This window comes from Carassius auratus, chromosome 6 (genome assembly GCF_003368295.1).
Source record: "Carassius auratus strain Wakin chromosome 6, ASM336829v1, whole genome shotgun sequence".
NCBI classification, from domain to species: domain Eukaryota; kingdom Metazoa; phylum Chordata; class Actinopteri; order Cypriniformes; family Cyprinidae; genus Carassius; species Carassius auratus.
Genome location: NC_039248.1, coordinates 4,798,072 through 4,820,626, shown reverse-complemented (window position 1 = coordinate 4,820,626; position 22,555 = coordinate 4,798,072). Strand labels below are relative to the sequence as shown.

General features: G+C 34.7%; 3 protein-coding genes across 4 annotated transcripts; 1 reads left to right on the top strand and 2 right to left on the bottom strand.

The window, feature by feature from the left end:
• Positions 1-1,616: 1,616 nt before the first annotated feature.
• On the bottom strand, positions 1,617-9,353 carry LOC113091654 (ADP-ribosylation factor 3). The gene is made up of 5 exons (XM_026257260.1): positions 9,250-9,353; positions 6,395-6,684; positions 5,829-5,939; positions 5,137-5,261; positions 1,617-4,394 (listed from the first exon to the last, which is right to left on the bottom strand). Exons 2-5 carry the CDS (start codon positions 6,540-6,542, stop codon positions 4,233-4,235), a joined length of 546 nt encoding a protein of 181 aa, XP_026113045.1. The 5' UTR covers positions 6,543-6,684; positions 9,250-9,353; the 3' UTR covers positions 1,617-4,232.
• Positions 9,354-10,884: 1,531 nt separating this feature from the next.
• On the top strand, positions 10,885-13,943 carry fkbp11 (FKBP prolyl isomerase 11). Its single transcript, XM_026257247.1, has 6 exons — positions 10,885-11,295; positions 11,532-11,594; positions 12,816-12,903; positions 13,097-13,130; positions 13,291-13,361; positions 13,696-13,943. Exons 1-6 carry the CDS (start codon positions 11,182-11,184, stop codon positions 13,902-13,904), a joined length of 579 nt encoding a protein of 192 aa, XP_026113032.1. The 5' UTR covers positions 10,885-11,181; the 3' UTR covers positions 13,905-13,943.
• A 117-nt stretch (positions 13,944-14,060) lies between these two features.
• Positions 14,061-21,878, bottom strand: drc2 (dynein regulatory complex subunit 2). Of its 2 annotated transcripts, none has more exons than XM_026257214.1 (9): positions 20,268-21,878; positions 19,784-19,940; positions 19,366-19,533; positions 19,042-19,211; positions 18,047-18,185; positions 17,297-17,494; positions 16,969-17,181; positions 15,567-15,719; positions 14,061-15,377 (listed from the first exon to the last, which is right to left on the bottom strand). In XM_026257214.1, the coding sequence occupies exons 1-9, from the start codon at positions 20,381-20,383 to the stop codon at positions 15,084-15,086; spliced, it is 1,608 nt and encodes a 535-aa protein (XP_026112999.1). In that variant the 5' UTR covers positions 20,384-21,878; the 3' UTR covers positions 14,061-15,083. The 2 variants fall into 2 exon arrangements, with proteins under 2 accessions (XP_026112999.1, XP_026113006.1); XM_026257221.1 differs by lacking the exon at positions 20,268-21,878 and adding an exon at positions 20,089-20,261.
• Positions 21,879-22,555: the final 677 nt, after the last annotated feature.

The following is a 22,555-nucleotide window of genomic DNA, read 5'->3' as shown; positions in this document are numbered from 1 at the left end:
AGGCTGGCATTGTGTCCCGGTATCGTCCTCTAGTTTATCAGTGTTTCTTTGGTGGCTCTGGACACGGTCTCACAAAGAGCACTTTGTGCCTCAGTTCAGATGGCTTCAGACCTCTGAGACAAGAACGTGTTTAACTGCAAAAATAATACATTTTAAATAAATATTTTTATTTATGTTTTTACATTTTGATTTGCTTTTTTTTGTAATGTATTCACTGCAATTCTATGAATTCTAAATGCCTCAAAAGGAAACTCTAAACTGTAAAATCACACATCGCTGTGCAGCAGTTCAGTAACTGTCAATTTTTGGATTGTAGGCTACTCATAATTCCCCAACAATACTCACAAAAATTTAACTTGAGACTTCACTCTCAGACAGAAATCATATCAACTGAATAACTGACAAAATAAGAATGTATATTTTAATTATTATGCATATTTTTATAGTTTTTTTTCCCCATTCCAATGTCTTTTTTTGTAATTTATTCTAAATGTCTCAACAGTAATCACTAAACTATCACATAACGTGCCTCACAATAATGCATTTAATTGTAATCTAAAATAATTATTACAATTTCTTTCTTTTTTTGGGGAAAAAAATACACTTTATTTACATTTTCTTTATTATTAAGCAAATTCCTTATACTGTAGTTCATCAAATTTGACACACACGGCATAAATGGATGCTACACATTAATCAACTTATTATGTTTAAAGTGTTTTTGTTTTCACAGCATGCAATTGTTTTTGAACAATTAACTTCCCCCTTGTAGTCACAGTTGTAAATCAGGTTTTAAAGACCAGCTCTTCCTGCACTACCGGTCTGTGTGAGGCACTGATTGAACAATCAAGTACACAGACAGACAGGCATACTTACACAACAACCCTTAGTGAATTCTTTACTGTTCTCTATATACATCATATGCTATTTTTTTTTTCTTTTTACAGGGAACTGCAGCGCATAAACAAGGTCTTTTATGATTTTGGGACACATTCCTTGTTCGTTAATATTTTACTAGCCAACAGCATTAAAGGCCAGAACACACTCTGATTGAGCTTTCTCACACACTTCCTACTTTGAACATCTCGTGGGTTTGTGAATGTTTAGCACTGTATATATATTATACATTGGTAAGCGCATATGTCATAATGCAAATGCTTTTTTGTTCTATTCGTCCTTTCCCAAACTGAAATGTGTCTGAAACTGGTGGTTTTCACAATAGTTCTGCTCTCTTCTGGTGGACATAAGGGACTGCAGTGCAGAAAGAGACTGGATGCAGGCCTACTCTACGACTCCAGCTTAGAAGTTTCAAAGCACAGTTTATCTTTGTGAGACATTTATGATTAATAATGCAATCCATTAAAACTGTAATTACATCTGGGATTAGACATGATCCACTTCTGGCGCCTACCAGAGATCAATGTAAGACATTACACATAATATACAATATGATGAAATCATTAGGTGGCTTTACTAAAGCATATTCCAGAGCAGGAAGGATAGGTTTATTCAGCAGTATCCACTATAATCTTCCAGCAGGTGTGGTCATTAATAAGGTTCTTAAGTAAAAAATAAAATAGAATGGAACAAACGCAAAAGAGAGAAGGCACAGCAAATAATTTTCATGTTTTTATTTGAGTGTGGTGTTACAGTCAGCAATCGGAGGGAGAGAAAGATTTTGGTGTCTACATCATAATAATCAGCAATAATCTTTCTTAATCTACTTTAAGAGATAATTACACATTTCATCCATGATTTCTAAGTTCTATTTATTTATTTATTGAGAAATTATTTTCCCCTTCAATGATTATGTTCACTGACACTGTATAAGCCATCAAAATGATTTACCCAACACAGTAAAAAAAAATCAACAAAGTAAATGCATAAGCACACAGAGGTAAAAACACATTCACCAAAACACTCACCGAAATAAATACATAAATAAAAATAGAATATCGAAGAAGATACAATCAAACTTTAAACCATCCTAAAAGGTCTACTCAATAAGCACACAAACTATTTAATGCAAAGAATAAATGCTTTGAAATTTTTGAACCCCTTTTGTTCCCAGATCAACTAAAACAAAACAAGCAACCCAATAACTTAGTTAATAAATAACCTTGTGAAAACACACTTTAGTAAGAAGATAAGGCCACAAAACCTAACAGACTGGACGATTCACACTGCAGACTTGTGTAGAAATGGCCTTGCAGACATATCGCTGTTTGCATTATATGCTGAAATACTATTGTAGAGTGTTAAGCTAACTAAGCTTATGTTCCATAGCCAAACTGGATCATTTGAGGTTAAGTGTCTTGCTAAATAGCACAGTTGTTTTGGTAACGTTCCTGCATCACCCACACGCTACAACGCTCAAAATAATACAAGACTCCATTCAAATCATGTCCTAGGTCGAAAAAACCTGCCTTTTATAATGTTCATACAGTCATAACAATTGGTTTTAGTGGAAAAGTGCCGGGTATTAAATGCAAAATGCCAAAAATACAAACTAGAAAACAATGCTAGAAACACACACAATTACAAACAGACTTCGTTAGTGTTAGATTTCTGTGTGATGGATGGATTACCGACATATACGCAATGCAGGATAAGCAGTTTTGTTTGTTTACCTTTGTTTGTATTTACACTTGCTAGCACGGTAAAATAGGTTAGCATTTGATCTTTCATTTTTCCTTGTGGTCTGTAACAGATATAGATTATGAAATAGAATATGAAGTGTTAAACACAAAAGACATCCTTCTTTAAATATAAATTTCTAGATATTTTTCTCATTTCTGAACTATAATAATCCAAAACACCATGAATAAAGTCCAAATGTGTGCACTGATTGAACAAATTCACATTGGTTGGGGGGCGAAATGTTCGTCTGAACCCACAAAACGCATTATGAGCATGAAACATGCAAACAAACACATAAGCAGATGAGTTATTATGCAGTTTGCCACAGACCACTGACATACCGAGGTTTAATGCGTGTGTGTGTGTGTGCTGTTTTATGCTGTTCACTAATATGAAAGTAAAAGCAAAAAAATAGGCAACAGTTTACAATCTACTAATCATGTCAGTGGCAAATTAGTATAACAACTAATAAAGGACTTTTAAACAGCATTTCACTATCTATCTATCTATCTATCTGTCTATCTGTCTATCTGTCTATCTGTCTATCTATCTATCTGTCTATCTATCTATCTGTCTATCTATCTATCTATCTATCTATCTATCTATCTATCTATCTATCTATCTATCTATCTATCTATCTATCTATCTATCTATCTATCTATCTATCTATCTATCTATCTATCTATCTATCTATCTATCTATTGGACTAACAGCACAGCATGCATTCCATGCAGACAATGCTAGTGATTCATACAAAACAATATCCATGCAACAACTAGCCAAGTCAATTCTACAACAAAGGGGCGTTTGATTGGAAAAAGCTTTATTTACAGCGTCACTTGAATGCGAATTATGGTGGACAAGCCGACAGCACCACGTTTGACTCACAGTTTAGGCGAGGGATGTGTGATAAGCAACATTCATTGTACAGCACAGCCACAAAGCAGCATGCAACACCAACCAGCTTCGTGTGACTTAACACACACATGCAGATCTAACCTCTACAACAGCACAACGCTGAACACCACACCGAGAGAAAGAGCCATGCAAAACACAGCAGGGTATCTAATGCAATCACGAACGGACGGGATCACAGACTGTGGATATTGTGTGCGTGAGGAGGCAAACTGCATTATAATTGCATCTACGGAACATTTCAACAATACGAGGAAATACATAATCATATTACATAATACATGAGCGCGCTCAGACCCAACAATCTTTTTCGTGGCAGTCAAGGACAACACTGATCACTGATTGAAAACACGTTAGCGAGTGAGTTAGTGAGGGAGAGACGATTAAATCGACTAAACGTTGATGCTATAAACAGACACTTTTCATACATTGAAATGGAAAAGTCCACAGAGGAAATATTGATCTGCGTGTGAATGCGTGTGTGCGTAAAAACCTACAGATGATTTACACAGAACGTAGAAGGCTCCATAAACCACATACTGTGTTTTTCCAGAATACAACCAAAAAATAACAAACAAATTAAACAAAGAGAAACCAAACATAATGATTCCGAAGGCCAAATTAGTCCCACCCCTTTCCCAAAGCGAGAGACAGCCACGTTATGAAAATCCCGCCCCTCACTTCTTATTCTTGAGCTGATTGGCGAGCCAGTCGAGCCCTTCGTACAGACCGTCGCCGCTGGTCGCGCAGGTCGCTTGTATGTACCAGTTGCGATGGCGGAGCGAATGGAGGCCGAGTTTGTCTGTGATCTCAGCTGCATTCATAGCGTTCGGCAGATCCTGCAGTCAATGAGGAATAAAACATGAGAGCAGATTGGGAAATTGAGTATTTGCTTAGACAGGACCAGATATTTTTATTCTAAAATAAATATACAATTTAGCCACAGAAAAACAGATGATAGATAATGGACTGCCCATTGATGGACATGGTTTCTGTTCATATAAAATGTTTTGCTAGTAACCTATATACTAACATTGAACAGTTTGAGGAAGACTTTTTAATATATATATTTTTTTAAAGAAGCTCTCTGGGACTGCATTTATACACTTAAAATGGTAATATTGTTAAATAGCATTACAATTTTAAAATGTAATTTTTTTCTGTGATGCAAAGCTGTATTTTCAGCATCATTACTCCAGTCTTCAGTGTCACATGATCCTTCAGAAATCATTCTAATGTGCTGATTTGCTGCTCAAGAAACATTTCTTTTTATTATGTTAAAACAGTAGTTATGCTTATTTTTTATTTTATTTTTATTTTTATTGGAAAATACATGTTTTCTGGTTTACCTATGAATAGAAAGTTCAAAAGAAAGTTCAAAAGAACAGCTATTATATATACATTTTTGTGACAATGTAAAAGTATTTACTGTCACTTCTAATTATTTAATTCTTGCTGAATAAATATGAACCCAATCTTTTAAATGGTAGTATAAATATTAAAATATTAAATGATTTTTCTGGACATATATTTTGTGATCTGTCAGGTAGTAGGGATACTTTAATAGAAAAACCACAGTACCTGTTTGTTTGCAAAGACAAGAAGGACAGCATCACGCAGTTCATCTTCTGCGAGCATCCTCATTAACTCCTCCCGCGCCTCGTTAACTCTCTCCCGATCGTTGCTGTCAACCACAAAGATAAGACCTAAGGAAAGAAAAATGAGCAGAGATGAAGAAAAGACTTCATTTAATTCAACAAGCAACTAACATTAGCACAACTCAAAAAATACCCAGATTTAATTCAGCTATGAAATGTTGTGTTTAAAAAGAACATTGTTTCTTTGAGCTATTTTACACTAAGATGTAGATGTACTATTATAGTTCTTAATCAATAGTTATTAATATTTATAAATACTTTATATGTTTTATAAAGAATAGATATTTTTCTGTAGTTTTTTGTTTTTCAGTTTTAGTTATATATTAAAACAATAAAGTTAAACTAAATGAAAATGAATAACGTTACCTGGGGAACTAGTCCAATAATAATTATTTTTTAAATTAAAAAATAATTTATTTATACATATTTTCTTTTCTTTCCCTTTTTGTTTATTATGTTTACAAGGTGGCTCTGCAGGACCAACCCTGAAAATGCAGTGTGTGCTCACTGAACACAACACAAACTACACAGACGCATCAAATTACAATCATTTGCACAGTCAACTCAATCCAGCTTGTGTTTTAGTGGGAGAAGTGGATTGTATGTGTAACTCACCCTGTGTATTTTGAAAGTAGTGTCTCCAGAGTGGTCTGATTTTATCCTGACCACCCACATCCCACACAGTGAAGCTGATGTTCTTGTACTCCACGGTCTCCACGTTAAAGCCTTAAGACACAAACACAAACTTACACGGTGTGACCCAGAATCACAGGATCTAAACAGTGTATATGTAGGGACACTAGGGAAACTGTAACATTTTAATTTCTTAAGAATAATTGACATGATTCCTAACTTACAGACTTCTACAGATACTGCATACCTGGCAGTTTCTGCTATAAAAAGCATTTATGTATCTCAAAAGTAATAGCAGCATTAAAATATTTAGCTAAATGGAAACTAAAAGTTACAGTGTAAGTCACAACTCAATAATCTTCTCTATTTAATTTCGAAAAAACTGAAATGGAAATGTTCTTCAACTAGCTGTTTCACAAAAGTTAATTATATGATGTAATACATACACATTTATACACTGCATTTCACACCTTGAATTCCGCCTAAGGATATACAGAATCCTGTATAATAGTATTGTAAGTCAACACAACGATAGAATAAAGTTTTACCAATGGTTGGGATGGTGGTCACGATCTCTCCCAGCTTCAGTTTGTAAAGGATGGTGGTTTTACCAGCAGCATCTAATCCAACCATCAGGATTCTCATCTCTTTCTTCCCTATCAGACTCTTCAACAGATTGCCAAAAATATTCCCCATGATTCAATGTTTTGCTTCGTCTAGCCAATCACAATCCAGAAAGCGGTGAGTCCTTGGTGTGGAACAATCCACTGAGGTAAAAAAAAAAAAACTGAAAGCCTTGAGAAACAAGGTTATTTAGCTGAGAAAAAGAATCTAGAGTCTTGGAAAGGGAAAAAGAAATGAGAAAGGAAATGTTATTCTCACTCTCATAAAATGTGCACTCTTATTCAGAAAGGGTCTCTTGACTTAATACAACGTGATAGTATAAGACATTTATAATGTTACAAAAAAATTATAATTCAAAGTAATGCTGTTCTTTTGAACTTTCTATTCATCAAAGAATCCTGAAAAAATGCATCGCGGATTCCACCAAAATATTAAGAAGAAGAAGAACCATTCTCAACCTTGATAATCATAAAAAATGTTTCATGTAATCAGCATATTAAAAGGATTTTTCAAGAATCTTGTCACATTGAAGACTGAAGCTTTGTCATCCCTAGAATAAATTAAATTTAAAAATGATTTCAATAGAAAGCAGTTATTTAAAATTTAAATATTACTGTTTCATTTACTGTTCAATCAAATGTGACCATGGACCACAAAACCAAAAAGTCATATGTGTCAATTTTTCTAAATTGAGATTTATACATCATCTGAAAGCTGAATAAATAAGCTTTCCATTGATGTATGGTTTGGCCGAGATACAACTGTTTGAAAATCTGAAATCTGAGGGTGCAAAAAATCTAAATACTGAGAAAATCGCGTTTGAAGTTGTCCAAATGAACTCTTAGCTATGCATATTACTAATCAAACATTACATTTTGATATATTTACGTTAGGAAATTTACAAAATATCTTCATGGAATATGATCTTTACCTTTATCCTAATGATTTTTGGCATAAAAGAAAAACTGATAATTCTGATCCATATAATGTTGTTTTGGCTATGGTTTTGTGGTCCAGAGTCACAAACAAGAAAGAGAGACTTTATTCCAAAACAGTAAACAGTAGTGTAGGTATGTATGCATGTACATTAAATAAAGGTACGAAAGCTGTCACTTTTCAAAATTACTTTTTTTTCCCTTTTAGGTGCTAACATTTACTTTTAATAGATACCAATATGTACAAATATGACCCTTTAAAAAACAAATATGCATCATATTGCAGCAAATGATCTACATAAAGTGTGATTCAGTTGGACTGACTGAATTTAACATGTAAATGATAAGGAGTGCAATCTGATCATTTCAATCAAACATTCTTTCACTCGCTGATTATCAAAGACACATTTAGAAGTTGCAAGCGGATTGAATGAACATGATGCTTTTGGATGCGTATACATTTCTTCTATATAACAGACTGCTTTATGTGTACAAGCTACATACTGAACTGAAGAAACTATGATCCTGCCATGTCTTCAGGCCATCCAGCAATCTGTTCATCCCTCTCATATCCCGCCTTCACATGAACCCCCACTAGTCATCCCTGAACGTTCCCAGATGGAGTTATCCGAGATGTAGAACACATTCCCCAATAACCGAGTTGTCCTAATTCATGAACTGTCATTGTATAAAGCTTAAATTTTGAAATTAAACATGTTTAAGGGAGACTGAAGTTAGTCACACAGTGGCTTTATCAAAGGAACTGTAAGGCTTTGAGACAAATGTCCAAATAAACAAATCTATATTATCTCTAGCAGTGTGTCCATATTGTGTCTGCTTATAATGCCACAATGCAACTGGGTTACGTTATCACCAAATATCAAAATGTGTTAATTTGTATCTTTCTACTTTCCAAGCCACAGTGAAAATGTTAAATATATTTTGTTTCCTAAATCTTACCTAATAAGAAGCTGACTTTTAAAGTAGTAATAATGACAGAAGTGTGACAGTTAGCCTTGGTCTCCCCTTTAAAAACAACACAAAAGGTAACAATATTAAAGCTGCATAATGCACATGTAAATGTGTTCATTAAGACAGTGATACGAGAAGGTGTTTGTGATGAATAATAATCTGATCATGACGCTGCGGGGGTCTGACTCCGGCTGAGCTGTCCATGGTGCTGACGCTCGACCCACCTCCAGCAATCCCCTTCCACAAAACACATCACGAGTATCATTTACAACTATTTTTGTAACAGACCTCGTCGTTTTTAAAGGCTTCCTCGTTTCTGAATGACTCTCGTGCAAGAGACCCCAACAATGTAGTCACGAGACATCGAAATACAACTGCGCTAGACGGAGGTCCACGTGATATCTAATAATTAAAAACATGAATATGGCGCTAAATTAATAATATGGATTACTGCTGGAGCTCATAAAGGCCTACGACCCTTTGACAGTGTCGGCGTAGGATACAAAGATCGGAGCTTCTCCGTGAAGAGAGGCGTTTGGCACGAAGCAGATGGATGAAATTGTTCTTATGCAAGATCACTACAATTCATGCAAATCCAACCAGAATCAATTAAAACCCGAGCGCAATACGAGCCGTCATTATATCTGAAGAGGCGTAAGACAGCAAGCACATCATCTCTGATACAGATCTTCATTCATTTGGAGAGAAAGAGAGACGATACCTGCCTCGCGGAAGGCCTTTCTGTCTCCAGCAGCAATATCAGACGCGCTGTCATATTTCACCAAACGTACAGACAACATTTCAACCCGTCAGAACCACCTCCAAACGCTTCATTTTAAAGCAAACACAGCAGTTGAACGTATCTGCATTACCTTGCGAGCTGACACCAGCCGATTCTGGACACGGAGAGACAGAGAGAAAATCTCACGAGAGTTTACGCCGAAAGCACAGGCTTGGATGGGGATTTCTCGCGATGTTTGGTTTTGCATCTTGAGACTGCCTCCAGTCAGGTCAGGTATCATAGCCAAACAAATGACATGTCAAGGAAATGCTTGACAGTCCTTCAAACTACAACTTCCCTGGAAATTCTTAGCAAATATCTTTGTATTTTTGTATTTTAAGCATAAAATGTGCGTTTATTTTTGACCCATTTAGGACTATCTGAGGAAAACAAAATGGAAAATAAAAAGACACTGTAAGTCTTGAAATGAAACAATAAATAAACTATTAAACTGACGCTTAATATGAAATAGTTTAGTAACTTAAATCACATGGTGTTCTACTTCAGACTTGTTAACGTTAAACTATACTAAAACTAAAACCAGTACAAAATAGAATTACTAATAATTAAATAAACAGTTACTAAAATAGTTTTTTTTTATGTTTTTTTCAGCTCGTTGCCAAGGCAAGGCATTTCTCATTATCATTTAGTTTAAGCTAAAGCATTAAAATTACCAATATGAACTAGCCTGCATAAATATATTTTAATAAAAACTAAATAATGATAAATAAAAAAATACACAAAATGGCCTAAAATTTCAATGAAAACAGAAAAATAAAAAGAATAATTCAAAATATTAACAAAAATTATAATAGTAGGGATACTTAAATAATATTAACTAATTTATGAAAATTTAATAATAAAAAGAAAACACCCAAATACATATTTTAGGACAAGCTTTTAACTAACAGTATGGTCTGAAACCAGTTTATTTATTTTTTTATTTGGTGGTATTTGTGCAGCTGGTATTTAACTTGTTTTGATTTTAATTGTATTGTAAAGGACTTTGTGACTCCTTAAGGTGCTATATAAATAAATGTTACTTACTAATGATAATAAAATAACAATAATAAAGAATAAAGCTTGCAAAGTCAACATGATAACTCAAATATAACTGAAAGGGATAGTTCTCCCAAAAATGCATTGTTGTCTACAGAGGCTCAGAGAGCTCTCAGATTTGACAAAAAACACCATAATTTGTGTTCTGAAGATGAACGAAGGACCACGGGTTTGGAACGTCATGAGGGTGAGTAATTAATGACAGAAACGGATGAACTCTTTAACAACATAAAAATAAGATGTGAATTCAAAGAATAAAATTATGCTTAGACTATAAACTAGAGGGCAGGTTTATGAAGTATGGTGCAAAAGCATTATATAGATTATAGATTATAATTTATATAATTTGCATTATAAAAAAATATAAAATCGTAAAGCTATAGTGCGTACTTTTCGGATCATGAAATACTTCATGCTTATTTGCTCATTATTGGTTCAACGTGGCGGGGGCGGGGCTATCTGTTTGGAAGAACAATGGGAGACGGGGAGTTTTCAAGAAACCTGTTTGACAACAGCTATTATTTTTGCAGTTCCGGTTGCTGACGCTTGTTTTGCAGAAATTACACACGTTACCTTTAAACAAATAAAGAAAAAAAGGATGCAGTAGCGCTTTATTGCTTTTCTCACCCGCGGAATACCACGCGCCCTCTAGCGGGGCAGTTCTCTAACTGCAGCAGCCATGTGGAGAGACTTCTGGGATGCTGGCGGATTATAAGGCGGGGATTCCAGTGACCCAGGTATTGGTCCAGTGCTCGAGGGTCGTCTATAAGCCTGCCGTTATCTCTTCACTATAATAACACATCAGCTTTAACTGGCATCTCTTCTTGTCCGAGTATTTACTGGCTCTCTCCGCGCCGCAGGCTGCAGTGGGGCGACTCTTGTGACGGAAGTCAGACACTTAGAGTAGCTTCTATCCTTTTTTGTGGTTATTGTTGGTGCTGATTTTCTCTTAACGTGAGACACGATGCGAATTCGGACAGGAATCGCCTTGATTTTTCTGGCAGCTTTTGCATTTGTTGCAGCTGAAGACGGAGATAGCAAAGAAAGCGTGATCGAGCAGTTGGTTGTGGACACGTTGGTAAGCTGGGTCAAGTTTTTTTTATTTTTATGAATGACTAGAGTGACTATTGATACAAGAGTCCACGAAGCGGCTCGCCGCATTCGTGCTTTGATGACAGAGGCACATGTATCAATTCTAAATGCATATTCTCTATGTTGCGTCGTTTTTAATACAGTCGATGGTCTGTGCATTTCATTTCCTTACGACGTCCACTCTGTATAATTTCCTCAATATTGTGTTTTTTACCATTTTAGGTGAAGCCAGAGACATGCACGATTACATCCGAGATGGGAGACACGCTTCAAATCCATTACACGGTAATAAACACAACGAGTTGCGCCTTTAGACTCTATTATGCTGTAAAACGAGGCACCTCCCAAAGAAATCTCTTGGTATGATTGAATTAAAATGCGTCAAAATGGACTCTTGGGGGGTATTTGCTCATTAAATCGTTCAGTGATGTGGCAGACTAAAGCTGACATCTGGACTCGCCATATCTGACAGAAACTCGAGTTGTAATGCATTACGTGAGAGAGATGAAAAAGATAACTCATTCCTCTTTAGTTCATACAGAACTGAAGCTAATCGTGGAGACATGTTTTTGTTTCGAAATGCATTTATTTTGTAATAGTATTTTAGTTTTAAGCGGAACCAAATGTTGTGGAGGAGGCGGAGCAACACGTCAGCAGTTGAGTCAGTCAGAGCGAGCGCGCGCGCGCGCGCGGTCATTCTGACTCTATAGGAACATATAAGAGGAGGCCTTGAATAGTTCTTAGATTAGGTCACTGCATCAAAGTATTTTCTAAAAATAGAAAAAATACAATTTTAAACATACTTTTAATTTATTTAACACATGATTACATATTTTGACAACTTGTAATAAAAGTTAGATATAAAAACAAAACAGTAAAATTACAAAAACACAACTAATTTACTAAACATTACAGAATATAAAAACGTATAATGAAATATTTTAATAAATCTATAACAGTATATTAATGATACTATAATAACACTATACACACAAGTGTAAGTTCACACACACACACACACACACACACACACACACACACACACACACATATATATATATATATATATATAGCAGATAATGTTTAAACTGTAGGCATACTCTCTCAAACATTTTTCATTTTTATTAATAATTTATGATTAATTCAATATTCCATTAAATATATACTACCATTCAAATGTCATACACATATACACAAATATTGTTTTGGTCAACAGAAATTGTAAATAATAAAATGGTTTTAAATTTCAGCATGTAAAACACCTGGTGACAACATGCCCCAACCCGATTATTAAAATACGCCGCCTTTATATATATATATATTTTTTTATAACATTAGTGCTTCCAAAACCTTTAAAAGTCAATCCACAATTCTAGCATCCTGGCAGTGATTTCATTACATTTTATTAATTAAGTTCTAGATGTATTTACAACAAATAATTTGCTGCATCTATGAAAATAAATGAATGCAACTGACCTTCAACACCATTTCTCCTGTCCTGCACAGGGTCGACTGATGGACGGGAAGGTGATTGACACCTCTCTGTCTCGTGAGCCTCTGGTCGTAGAGTTGGGCAAGAGGTCTGTCATCATAGGTATGAGGCTCCACCTCTGCAGTCCATCCCCAAATTATATGTTATATTCATAACAACAGAACTTTTTTAGAGAAAGACTGTTATGATAACTAAGGTCATGCTTTTTTTTTTTTGCAATCCATGGAATAAACAGAAATGATTTGCTGTTTCCACAATTGCACATATCTATAAAACACATTATTTTGCTTGGCAGGCCTAGAGCAAGCCCTGGTCGGATTGTGTGAAGGGTAAGTTGAAGTCAATGCCTGCTTGTCACTTGGCAATCCATGTAGGCAGAGACGGTAAAAGTACAGCGATTGAATTAGGTTGAAGAACACTTCAAGAAAAGGTCTGAATCACCCACTTTAAAGTCTGTTTTCAGTCTTTTCTGGCACTGTTTTTGCACAGACAAAAAATCAAAGCCACGATTCCAGCTCACCTCGCGTATGGAAAGAGAGGATACCCTCCAACCATTCCAGGTAGCACAGCCATACATTTAAAGTGGCTTTAAGCTGGTAATAATGATTATTTATCTGAATGGTTAAATGGATAATTCACCCCAAAATGAATAATCTTTCATCGTTTGCTCACATTCATGTTGTTCAGAACCTGTACGACTTTCTATCTTATATAGAACATGAAAACAGTGGTAGGCAAGCAGTTTCTGTTTCCATTGACCTACATTGTATAGACAGAAATGGGAGCTTAAACTGTTTGGTTATCAGTATCTCTCAGAATATCTCCTTTCATGCTCCACAGAAGATAGAAAGTCATACAGGTTCTGGGGGACTTAATCCTGTTGTTTCCTCACAGGGGACAGCACACTTGAGTTTGAGGTGGAGGTGATCTCTCTGTCCCAGCAAACGCCGTGGCAGAAGATAGTTAATGACATCTTGCCTCTTTTGTGCTTGGCGCTGGTTCCCACTTTACTGGGTTTAGTGGGTCTCTACCTCTACAACAAAGCACATGCACAACCTCAAGGCAAGAAGAAGAACAAAGACAAGAAGAGCAAGAAGAAATAAGTTTTAAAGCCAAAAAGAATAAAATATTTAAATAAAAAATGCTTCGATTGGTGCTTTCATTTTTTTTATTTTTTTATTCTCCTATGTAAGTCATTGAACAGATACATTTATCTGGATCCACTTACAATATGTGCCTTAGTTTGTACAGTGACCCCAAAAAGTATTTCTATAGGTATGTTTAGAAGAATTTCAAAGCATTCAAGAATGTATAATTTGGGGGTTTTGTAATTTATGCACACACTGTTTAGCCTAAACATTCTGCCTCAGAAATCATATATTATTCATTACCTGTTTCAATTAAATATACTCCACAATTAAAATTTGGGAAGATTTTTTAAAAAAGTTTTCCCTTATATTTCTCAAGGCTGAAATATATCATAAATCTGTGAAATATTATTACCATTTAAAAGACTGATTTCTGAGTGAAATCAGCTAAATATTTAAACCACGTGTATTAATGTTTATGGGCTAAAATGTCTGCAGCATTGAGTCTGAAATGCAACTCATCCCAATCAGTCATTTTTGTCTTTACTCCTTGATTAATAATTAACCAGAGTTAGAGATGAATTGCTTTTATTGTATAATTGCTTTATTCCTGATGTAAAAGACATTTGTGGAGAGAATTCATTTATACTGCCTCGGCTTAAAGTCCCTCATGCAAATTTGTGATTAGCGTCTTTATCAATCTTGTCATGTCAATGTGAGTAAAAGAAGAAAGATAACATTCACTCCAGGTCAGTATCTGATAAGAAGTTGCAGACAAAAATGCAGACAAACCTTGCAGCAAATCTATAGAATCAATATTAGAATTTCAAAACACAGAATTACTGCTATTGTTGTTCATTAACATACTGAAATTTGCTGATTAGTATTTCTGCTTTAGAATATTGGAAAACAGGACAAAATGAGGACAAAACTCTCCACATAAATTATGGAATTTTTTGGAATCTTCAATGATTTGGCGCCATCTTTAGGCAATGAAAGGACATTAAAAACCTTACTTTTTTCTCTAGAACTGTTGCAACTGGATGTAACCTACATAAGCTGTTAGGAAAGTGTGCTAAAATCTAAATCACTGAGATCATTGCATTAAATCATTGCATTGCATTAAACAGACTAAATGTTTTGATTTTAATTGCAACCAGAAACACTTCTGCATTACATAATGCATTTTATTCCCTAAAACTGTTTGTGCACAATATTTGCTGCTTCTTGGACCACGTAGCGCTTCTGATCGCGTCTCTCAGTGGCAGCGGTGTCCTGAAGAGAAGGAGATAACACCACCAGAAGCTTCTGTTGGCGAAAACTCTCATCAGAAACTGAAACTTCATCCAGATACTGCTTCAGATAGAGCCTCAATCGTTCATTTTCCTGTAACAGCAGTGTTTTCTCTCGCTTCAAACACAAATGTTCAAGCTGAACCTTATTGTACCGTTGCCAGAACTTCTCAAGAGGCAAATAGTCAAGCGTTAGCTGGGGACAGAGAACAGGACAAGTCAAAAGTCAATAACTGGCATTAATAGTTCACAGTGTCATTTATATCTAAGTGAAACTTGATATCAATTGAGAAAATTATGTATAATTTAACTATCTGAAATTCATGGGGTTGTGAAAAGCCACAATGCAAGTTCTGAGTGTGTTTTGTATGAGCTTGAGCATTACCTGAGCAAGTTTCTCAGTCGGCGGCTCCATGGCATTGGCTCTCTCCTTCTTCAGCTCTTCTTCACTCAGTGAGGATGTGTAGAAGGGCAGAACCTTCTCATACTCCGTCTCCATCTTACTACACATCTCAGAGAGACGAATCAACCTTTCCCCCTATGAAAGAGAGAGAAATATGATCTCTACTCCAGATCCAACACTACTCCCAATAAATATTTAAAATGCATCCCTGTCTTCTCATGATACAAGAAGCAGTTTCTCCCAGTTTAAGGACTTGAAGGATTTACCTAGACAACAAGTCTTATTTCATGCTTCATCATGTTTTGTGCACAACCCTCTTTTATTCATGTTTGACTTTTTGAAGGAAATTTTTTAAACTGATATAATATTTCTCTTGAGAATTCTGGAAAAATTATATTATATTATATTATATTATATTATATTATATTATATTATATTATATTATATTATATTATATTATATTATATGTGACCATGGACAAGTCACACTTTTATATTTATAGCAATAGGCAACAATACATTCATTGATTTTTTTTTTTTTGCCAAAAATCATTAGGATATGTTCCATCAAGATATTTTGTACATTTCTAACCAAAAATATATCAAAACTTAATTACTGATTAATAATATGCACTGTTGAGGACTTCATTTTAAAATTTTAAAGGCATTTTTTTTTTTCACCCTCAGATTCCAGATTTTAAAATATTGTCCTATCCTAACAAACCATAAATCCATGGTGCTCACAGTGTGTGTGTGTGTGTGTTCACTGCTCTGTGTGTGTGCATTTTGGATGGGTTAAATGCAGAGCACAAATTCTGAGTATGGGTAACCATACTTGGCTGAATGTCACTTCACTTTAAGCTTTTATTTAAGGTTATTTTAGTATGTATAAATCTCAATTTCAACTTATCACTCATCACTGGTTCACTGGTTCTGTGGTCTAGGGTCAAATGTAATATGATATGATATGATATGATATGATATTACATAGGATAATGGATTAATTGTAAATGATTTTATGATCAATATAATATAATTACAGTATATTAATATTTTTAAATACGTAGCTTTATAATTTTTTTTATAATTCTGTTGTTTTGAAATAAAATAGATATTATTATTATTAATGATAATAATAATAATAATAATAAATGTAATTATATTCTAATTTTCTATGAGGTTTTGATGCCTCACTTGAAACATGTACAAGAAATAAGATGAATGAAAAGATTCATAATTTTTTTTAGCAATATAAAACAGCATTCTACTTCCCTACTGTATGGCATTACTTGAAGGGACAAAGCAGATGTATGGAAAATAAAGAACAGTTTGATGTTGATGATTGTGGAAATATTTTGTGTAAAAACGTGGATGCATAAATGTACCATGGCTACAATCTCTTGCAGTTTTTTAGTAGCATCGCTGCTTTGAATGGTAAGTTTGGTGAGCTGCTTTCTCCGGATGGCTTGGCCCTCAGCGAGGTGGACTCTGAAATGTTGAACTTTCTGGGCGAGCTCTTCACGGCCTGAATGAAGCTGCTGAGCTGTTACTCCGCTTTGACTGGAGCTCAGCTGACAGCGCAGAGCAAAGATAGACTCCTGCAAATGTTTCACATTTTAAATGGCAAATAAAATCATCAAACCTGTGAAACAACACAATTGGAAGTATAGGGGAAAATGCTTCTTCAAAGTAGTCAGCTACTTTGTTGCTGACCTGCAGCTTCTGAATGTGCTTTTTATGCGTGTCAATCTCTTTAGCACTTTGTCCATCCTTGATCTGCAGAGACTCAGTTGCGATGAATCTGTCTTTAGTGGTCTCATTGTAGTGGTGTAAAACCTGCTGAAGTTCCCGCCACAGTTTTTCCACCACCCCTTCCATCTGATCTTTCACTGATTGCTTATCCTCTTTGTTCTGCAGAAACAAAACCAACATCACTGTATTATATTAAACCCATAAAAATGTGTCTTGGTTTGTCAAATATTATACAGATTCTGTATAATATTTGTATTGTTGAGGACTTAATTTGAAAATTTTAAAGGCATATAAATGTATAGAAATATATATATATATATATATATATATATATATATATATATATATATATATATATATATATACATATACATAGGTACACACACATTTGTGTAATCTGCATTTTTATAATCCATTAGGTTAATGCAATTAGGCACTTAACTCTTATTTTATATATATATATATATATATATATATATATATATATATATATATATATATATATATATATATATATATATATAAAACATATCTTTTTCTTCTTTTCTGTATTTCTCCTCTGTTCCAGCTTGTTTACTAATCTAGTTTTTACTAAACCTATGAATATTGTTGGCACTATGACAATTTTTTTTTTGCAATGTTCCTCATTTAAGTTGCTTTGGATAACAGCATCTGGCAAATTAATAAACGTAAACATAATGAAACCAGTACCTGTTTTTTTATTTGATTGCGAGTGCTCTCGTAGTCACGTCTAGCCTCATTGTCAAGATCAGCATAATGCTTTTCCATGGAAAACATCACCTTCTCCAAATACATACTCTCCTGCTGGTGCTCTGAAACAATTTGCTCTCTGAAATATAAGAAATATAGTACAGATGATGCTAACTTTGTTCATTCCTTTGAGGGGCATTTTCATGCCCATAAACAGTTAATGTATAATATATGAAACTCTTTAAAAAAAATATATATAAAAAAGGACAGTTCACCCAAAATTTACAATTTGCTTAAAATGTACCCCTCAGGCCACTCAAGAACAGAACAGATTTCATCAGAACAGATTTTTAGCATTACATCTCTTCCTCACCAATGGATCCTCTGCAGTGAATGGGTGCCGTCAGAATGAGAGTACAAAAAACATCACAATAATCCACAAGTAAGTTACTTCACAAGCTGTTTGTTTGCAAGAAACAAAGCCATCGAGACGTTTTTAACTTAAAAAACGGTGAAAAAGTCAGCTTGTCTGAATCAGTGGAGAAATATGCATACCTTTTCCCTGGAAGAAGTGTTATTATAGATTATGGACTTATATTTTAGCCAGAAGCAATGGTTTAAAAGTAAAAACTTTAATGATTTATTTCTTAAGAACACTAATCTTTTCATTTCACAATACGTTAACTGAAGGACTGGAGTTGTGTGGATTGCTTGTTGATTATTTTGATGTTTTTATCAGCTGTTTGGACTCTCATTCTGACGGCACCCATTCACTGCAGAGGATCCACTGCAGAGGATCCACTGGATCAGAGGAGATCTGATCCACAAATTTCTCCAGATCTGTTCTGATGCCACATTTTTTATTAACAAAATTAAAACAAAAAATGTGTTCATTTTCTACAGTTCAGCACAAAAAGAATTCCCCAACCGATGTTGTCAGGAACTGGAAAACAGACTACATTATATTCAAAATGTTTGTGTGTGTGTATATGTACCTCTCAGTATTATACTCTGAACCAAGTTCTTCTAGATTTGTGGTGAAGTTCAGCTGTAGTTCTGCCAGCCGACTCCTATGGATCTCTAACAGATAGTCCAGGTTCTGCAGATGAGAACTGCGTGCCAGCTCTGACTGCTGCTCCCTCTCAGACAGATCAACCACCAAACTCTGTTTAAAACACACACACAAGCTTGCTGCTTATATCCTCTCGTAAAAGTTGTAGCATTCTGATCTTCCTATAAGTTAGAAGCGACAGTCTAGGCTATATTGCATACATTAAAGCTTTGTGAACACATGATATTTTCTTAAATGATGTTGTCACCTTAATGATGTTGTCTTTGTAGTCCAGGACTCTCTCAAAGTTCTGGCTGAGCACTGACATGTCATTGCGTAGCTCTGCTGTCTTGGTCTGTGTTAAAACAGAGCGCCATAGCTGCCGCAGCTTATGGAGATTCAGTACGCTGTTTCTCTCCTCTTTCTGCAGTTTATCCTAAAAAACAAATCATATGTCAGTGCAGAAATCACTATAACAGTTCTTGATACACCAGAAATAATGAACACATATAGAGTAAAATAAATAAATACTCAAATACATTTTGTTGAAATGATGCATAAATATTTATGCATAGATAAAGTTATGCATAAAATTTAATTTACAAAATGATTTTACGACAAACAAAATTTGTACATTTCTAAACTAATTTTGTCATCCCGTGTATGTTTTATATGTTATTAGTCACCTTGAGGAAGTGTGTGAGCATGTCCTCTTTCCTCTTGGCCGTCTCGTCCTCAGCTTGAGCCTTCTGCTGCATGTACAGAAGCTTCTCCTCTTCTGTCATCCCCACTAGTTTCCCGCCTCCTTTCTTCCCTGCTTTTTTAGGCATGCTTGCTGTATTTCTGGGGATCACAGATGAAAAAGAGAAGATGCATAACTACACAAAAAACACACTTGCCAAAACCAACAATTTAAGATTACACAATAATATTCCTCAGTTTGGCCATATAGGCACAAAAACATGTAAAGTATTAATAATCTAATACAAACCATCCGTTTGTTTGTGTCTGAGTTTAATTCACTAGGATTAGACAGTGATTTCAAATGAGGACTTGTATCCTTTCCTCTGAGAGAATGTTTGTCGAGAAACAAACAGTGCCCCAAATATATAAAAATAGATGGATAAATAGCATTTTTAGCAGTGCTAGCGTTATTTCACATCGTCTTACCCTTCGACGTCCACACGCACTTGCTCTGACTGTTGACTGTTTCCTAGCAACCAAAATGAAGGCTTCTGCGCCAATGATACTGCACTGCCATAATCGATCCAGTAGAGCGCGTGCATGTTTCACTTCACAGAAATTAATTTAGTTTAATAATTAGTTTTAAAAGCCTGGACGATTATGAACCTTTCATGAAGTCGTTTTGCTCACGTGGAAAATGTTTATTATTATTATTTTTAATTGATTATTAGTTATACATGCATAAAGGCATTCATATCAAACTAAAGGTAATGCTAGCTGTTAGCAGCAGAGGGAGCTATAGCTTTAAATGTGCGGATGTTCATAGTGTTATATTTTAAATAACTTTAATTACAGCAATAATAGGCTACTGTATGTGCTTGTTTGTCTTTATGAATGTTTAAAAGCTACCCTTGAAAATGGTTTCTGTTTATGTAAATTAACATTAAGTTGTTTTGTTATTAAAAATACATAGCCTAATAAAACAGTTGCATTCCTGGAGCTGAATCATTCTGCTATTTGTGATTCTGTATGTTATCTTTGTACTTAGCCTACATAAAACACAAGCTTACAGTAATTACCTATGATCTTTGTAACCTGTTGTCGCTGCAGATTATAGATAAAAATAGACCACTGCTTTTAGTCAGTTGACTGACATGCAAAATATGTTATAACAACAATTTCTACTACTTGACTAGCACATTAAACTAACTGCATTTTATGTTAATGTGATTAACATAGTTTTGGCAACTTCTGCCATTTTTTATTTTATTTTTTTTTTTACCATAAAACTCACCATAGGCCTCCTGGTACAATTAGATTTTTCAGTTGTTTTGCTTTTAAAATTTTGCATTTTCTTGCTGTCTGCTAAAAAGCACTGCCAGGATTACAGATGCGTTCAGTTTCTGAACTGTTGAGTTCTAATAAATGGACTTTTGTCTGAGAGTGAGAGCACACATCATCCCGGATTTCATGCGGGCCAGATCTGGGCCAACACTATGCTGCTGTCTGGGATATAAGTTACATTTCTCAATAGGTCAGTTTAGTTTTAGTGGCTTTAAGTTATAGATTATTGATCTTATGGTATATAAATAAGCACTTAATTGATTAGTATTTTAAATATTTTAGCTGGGGAAAGATTTATTCCTTTCTTCTTTGTGTCTTGTGTTTAGTCAACAAAAGCATGAGAAGTGCAATTTAATTGATCACATGAACTGATGAAAAGAAACTTCCCATCTAGTTGTGTCTTAGGTGCCTTTGTTATGTATTTTTCTTTCCTTTTTCTTCCCGTCCCTCTTAAGGGCTTCTCCTGACCAAAGCTTAGAATCTGTTCCTGGTTGAGAGCTATTATCTGCTTAAGCTAGCTGATGTTATAGAGCTGCTGTCTCTTGCTTGGATGGCTGGCCTTTTAACAGACTGTTTCACCGTGTGCCATTCTCTCACTTGTCTTCTGTTCTGTGTCATATTGCAGATTTAACAGGTTTTTCATTATTTTGTCATCAACAAACCGATATTAGAAGGTGATTGGAATGATTCTACACATTTGGTTATTAGGCTATAATTATACCTCCACATTTGGTAAAAAAAAATGTGCACGTCATAGCATCAGCTCTCATACATGCCATGCCTCATTATAAAGAAATAAGTCAATTTAACAGGAAAAGGAATGTGAAATGCTACAGTAAAAACCCATAACCTTAAAATGCACGATTCTCAATTTTACAGCGCTTTAAGAACACCACTTTAAAAGATGCTATATAAAATAAATTTGTTGTCAGTTTTATTGTAGAATTGCAGTTTTATTGTAGAATTGCAAAAGTATAATTAAAAAAAGGAAGAAAAGAGAAGGAATGAAGAAAAAAAGGAAATTTGTATGTGAGCATGACAGTACCAAGTATGACTTCATGTATGAATGACCTCATAATTTATGGTGATAGACATTAAATCCTTCTGTGAACCATAACATTTTATGTATTAAACATTTTCTGTAATTACTCGTCAGTTATGTATATTTGAATGTTATGTTGTTTATTTAATGTTATTTCATGTTTTGTTTGTGTATAACACTGTGCTCTGTCTTTATGTTATTACTGGTCATACCATGTGATCATAGTTATTATCATCACGTTTTAGAGTAACATTTGAATTAGCTCTAATAGGCTGGCATATTAACATTATATCAATCAAATATATAAATCATTATATACAGCCAACAAAATGCCATATTTAGTTATATGTAGCCTTTTTAGTTATGCTAGTAACATCATTGTTTTTAC

Bases quoted from the DNA above. Each gene is read 5' to 3' on its own strand.
- fkbp11 (XM_026257247.1), top strand. From the start codon at position 11,182: ATGCGAATTCGGACAGGAATCGCCTTGATTTTTCTGGCAGCTTTTGCA. The intron at 11,595-12,815 runs GTAATAAACACA...TGTCCTGCACAG, and splicing joins CGCTTCAAATCCATTACACG to GGTCGACTGATGGACGGGAA. The intron at 13,362-13,695 runs GTAGCACAGCCA...GTTTCCTCACAG, and splicing joins ATACCCTCCAACCATTCCAG to GGGACAGCACACTTGAGTTT.
- LOC113091654 (XM_026257260.1), bottom strand. From the start codon at position 6,542: ATGGGGAATATTTTTGGCAATCTGTTGAAGAGTCTGATAGGGAAGAAA. The intron at 5,940-6,394 runs GTAAAACTTTAT...TTGTGTCTTAAG, and splicing joins GACCACCATCCCAACCATTG to GCTTTAACGTGGAGACCGTG. The intron at 5,262-5,828 runs GTGAGTTACACA...TTCTTTCCTTAG, and splicing joins CTACTTTCAAAATACACAGG to GTCTTATCTTTGTGGTTGAC.
- drc2 (XM_026257214.1), bottom strand. From the start codon at position 20,383: ATGCACGCGCTCTACTGGATCGATTATGGCAGTGCAGTATCATTGGCG. The intron at 19,941-20,267 runs GTAAGACGATGT...TGTGATCCCCAG, and splicing joins GTGCGTGTGGACGTCGAAGG to AAATACAGCAAGCATGCCTA. The intron at 17,182-17,296 runs GTCAGCAACAAA...AAACATTTGCAG, and splicing joins AGCACATTCAGAAGCTGCAG to GAGTCTATCTTTGCTCTGCG.